This window comes from Otolemur garnettii, unplaced genomic scaffold, assembly GCF_000181295.1.
Source record: "Otolemur garnettii isolate 467f Iridium unplaced genomic scaffold, OtoGar3 scaffold00066, whole genome shotgun sequence".
In the NCBI taxonomy this organism is placed as follows: domain Eukaryota; kingdom Metazoa; phylum Chordata; class Mammalia; order Primates; family Galagidae; genus Otolemur; species Otolemur garnettii.
In genome coordinates this window covers 1,765,137-1,767,589 of record NW_003852461.1, presented here as the reverse complement: position 1 = coordinate 1,767,589, position 2,453 = coordinate 1,765,137, and the positions used below count along the sequence as shown (strand labels likewise).

Genomic DNA, 2,453 nt, shown 5'->3' with positions numbered 1-2,453 from the left:
CCCAGGAAGTCTCCAAACTCCTGAAACAAAGAGGCAGAGATTGCAACACTGACCTCAGCCAGGAACCATAGGGGCCTCACACAAAGGCACAAACACTGCCTGATTTCCACACCCAGAGGCTGGCGGGGAGGGGGCACATGGGCACATCCTTACACCTGGAACTGGGTGACATGCAGGTCAGGGGGAAGGAAGTCGTGGCCCAGCGCTGTGGCACACATGAGGGTAAGGAGGTACTCAGGATAGGCTGTGTGGCCAGAGAAGGTTCCTGTAAAGGGGCCTTGGGCCAGCCAGGAAAGCTGGGAGGGGAAGGCTTTGGGGGGCAGTGCACTGCCCCTTGTCCCCTCCCTGGCCCCTGGAGGCCCCGGGCTGAGGGGCAGCAGTCACCGCGATCACACGCAGGATGTTCTGGCAGGGGCTGACTGGGTTGTAGGGTCCCAGGAAGCGCTTGTTGCTCTCATACAGCTCCTTCTTGTTCGTCTCTTCCTTATCTCTGGCTCCTGCAAGACGAGAACATTCCAGGGAGGTATCATCACCCTATTTTTAAAAAGTTTTTGTTAAACGTACATGTAGCAAATACCCACATCATAAGTAACCAGCTTGATAAATTTTCACAGAGTGAACACAGCCATGTAGCCAGGGCCCAGGTCAAGGTGGGAACCCCTGTCATGTGCTTCTCTCAGGCACCATCCCCTCCTCAACTCCAGATAACCACAGCATTCTGATTCCTAAGCCCCTGGATAGATCTCCTTGCTTTTCAGCTTTATATCAACAAACACGTGTACCGTGTCATCCTTTGTATCTTGTTCCTTTCAGTTAACATTATGTGGACAAGGGTCACCCACGTGGTTGCTCGTAGCATTAGCTCTCCCATTCATTCTCACTGCTGTATAATTTCCATAGTATGAATATGCTACAATTATTTGTCTACAATTAATTGTTTTGATGGACATTTATTTGGCTCATTGCCAGCTATTACGCATCGTGCTGCTATGAACATGCTGGTGAGTCTGTTGCTGCTACTCTGCTATTTGTTAGGCTCACACCTGGGAGTGGAATTGCTGAATCATAGGGTAGGCATAGGTTCAGCTTCAACTTCATGGTAGAGTGCCGTGGTGTCAGCATAGCTCACAGCAACCTCAAACTCCTCAAAGTCCTGGCCTCAGCCTCCTGAGGACTACAGACACCCACCACAAAGCCCAGCTAGTCTTTTCTATTTTTTGTAGAGATGGAGGTGGGGGGGGTTTGAGTCTCCCTCTTGCTCAAGCTGGTCTCAGCAATCCACCCATCTCTGCCTCCCAGAGTGCTGGGATTACAGGCATCAGCCATTGTGCCCGGCCATTCTACTTATTTTTTAAGTACTTATCATCAGCTGACTTACTTATGTATATTACTCATTTGTTTGTTCATTGTCTGTCTCCTGACAAGAAGGTAATCTCACCAAGGAAGGATTATTTAATTAATCTCTTTTCTTCACTGCTACGTCCCCATAGCCTAGAATGATGCCTGGCACATAGTGGCTCCATATTTTCTGGTGAAGGAAACACATTTTGGGCACTTCCGAGCCCTTACTATGGCCTGACCTGGGTCCTACTAGGTCTCCTCAAGATACGCAAGACGTGGGCTCAAGAACGAGTCATTGGGGCAGAGGAGTGTATGTGCTGTTGTGAAAGGAAAGAGTTTCAGATCTGGAGTCGGGCAGACCCAGGTTTGAATCCCAGCTTTGCTGCTCTCTACAATTACAGGGCCTGGAAAAATGATTCACTACGTGAGATTAGAAGCTAAGACTGTGGGTTTGGCCTAGGGTTACCAATAAATGCAGGATGCTCAGTTAACTTCAAATTTCAGACAAACAAATAATTTCTAATGAAAGTATATCTCAAATATACTAAGAATTACTCATGGGAGGCTAGGCACGGTCCTTCACGCCTATAATCCTAGAACTCTGGGAGACCAAGGCAGGTGGATTGCTAGAACTCACCTAGGAATTGCTAGGAATTGGAAACCAGCCTGAGCAAGAGTGAGACCCCATTTCTACTGAAAATAGAAAAAACTAGCTGGGTGTTATGGCAGGTGCCTGTAGTCCCAGCTACTTGGAAGGCTTAGACAAGAAAATCGCTTAAGCCCAAGAGTTTGAGGCTGCTATTTGACACCATGGCACTCTACCAGAGTGACGAAAGTAAGACTCTCTCAAAATAATAATAATAAATATATATAAAATAAAAATTATTCATGGTTTATCTGAAAATGAATTTAATTATTTCTGCTATGTGAGGACACAGTGAGAAGGTGACTGTTTGTAACCCAGCCAAGGCCCCTCACCAGAACTCAACTGTTCTAATACCCTCATCTTAGATTTCCAGTCCCCAGAACTGTGAGAAATATATTTCTGGTATTTATAAAAAAATAATAACAGGCTCGGCGCCTATAGTTCAACCGGCTAAGGCACCAGCCAC

General features: G+C 46.9%; 1 protein-coding gene across 1 annotated transcript in view; it reads right to left on the bottom strand.

The window, feature by feature from the left end:
* MROH7 (maestro heat like repeat family member 7) overlaps window positions 1-2,453 on the bottom strand; it is a 51,793-nt gene that overhangs the window by 27,761 nt on the left and 21,579 nt on the right. The window contains 2 exon segments of the mRNA XM_023515097.1: window positions 3-20; window positions 385-497. Of these exon segments, the coding sequence (XP_023370865.1) occupies window positions 3-20; window positions 385-497 (131 nt within the window).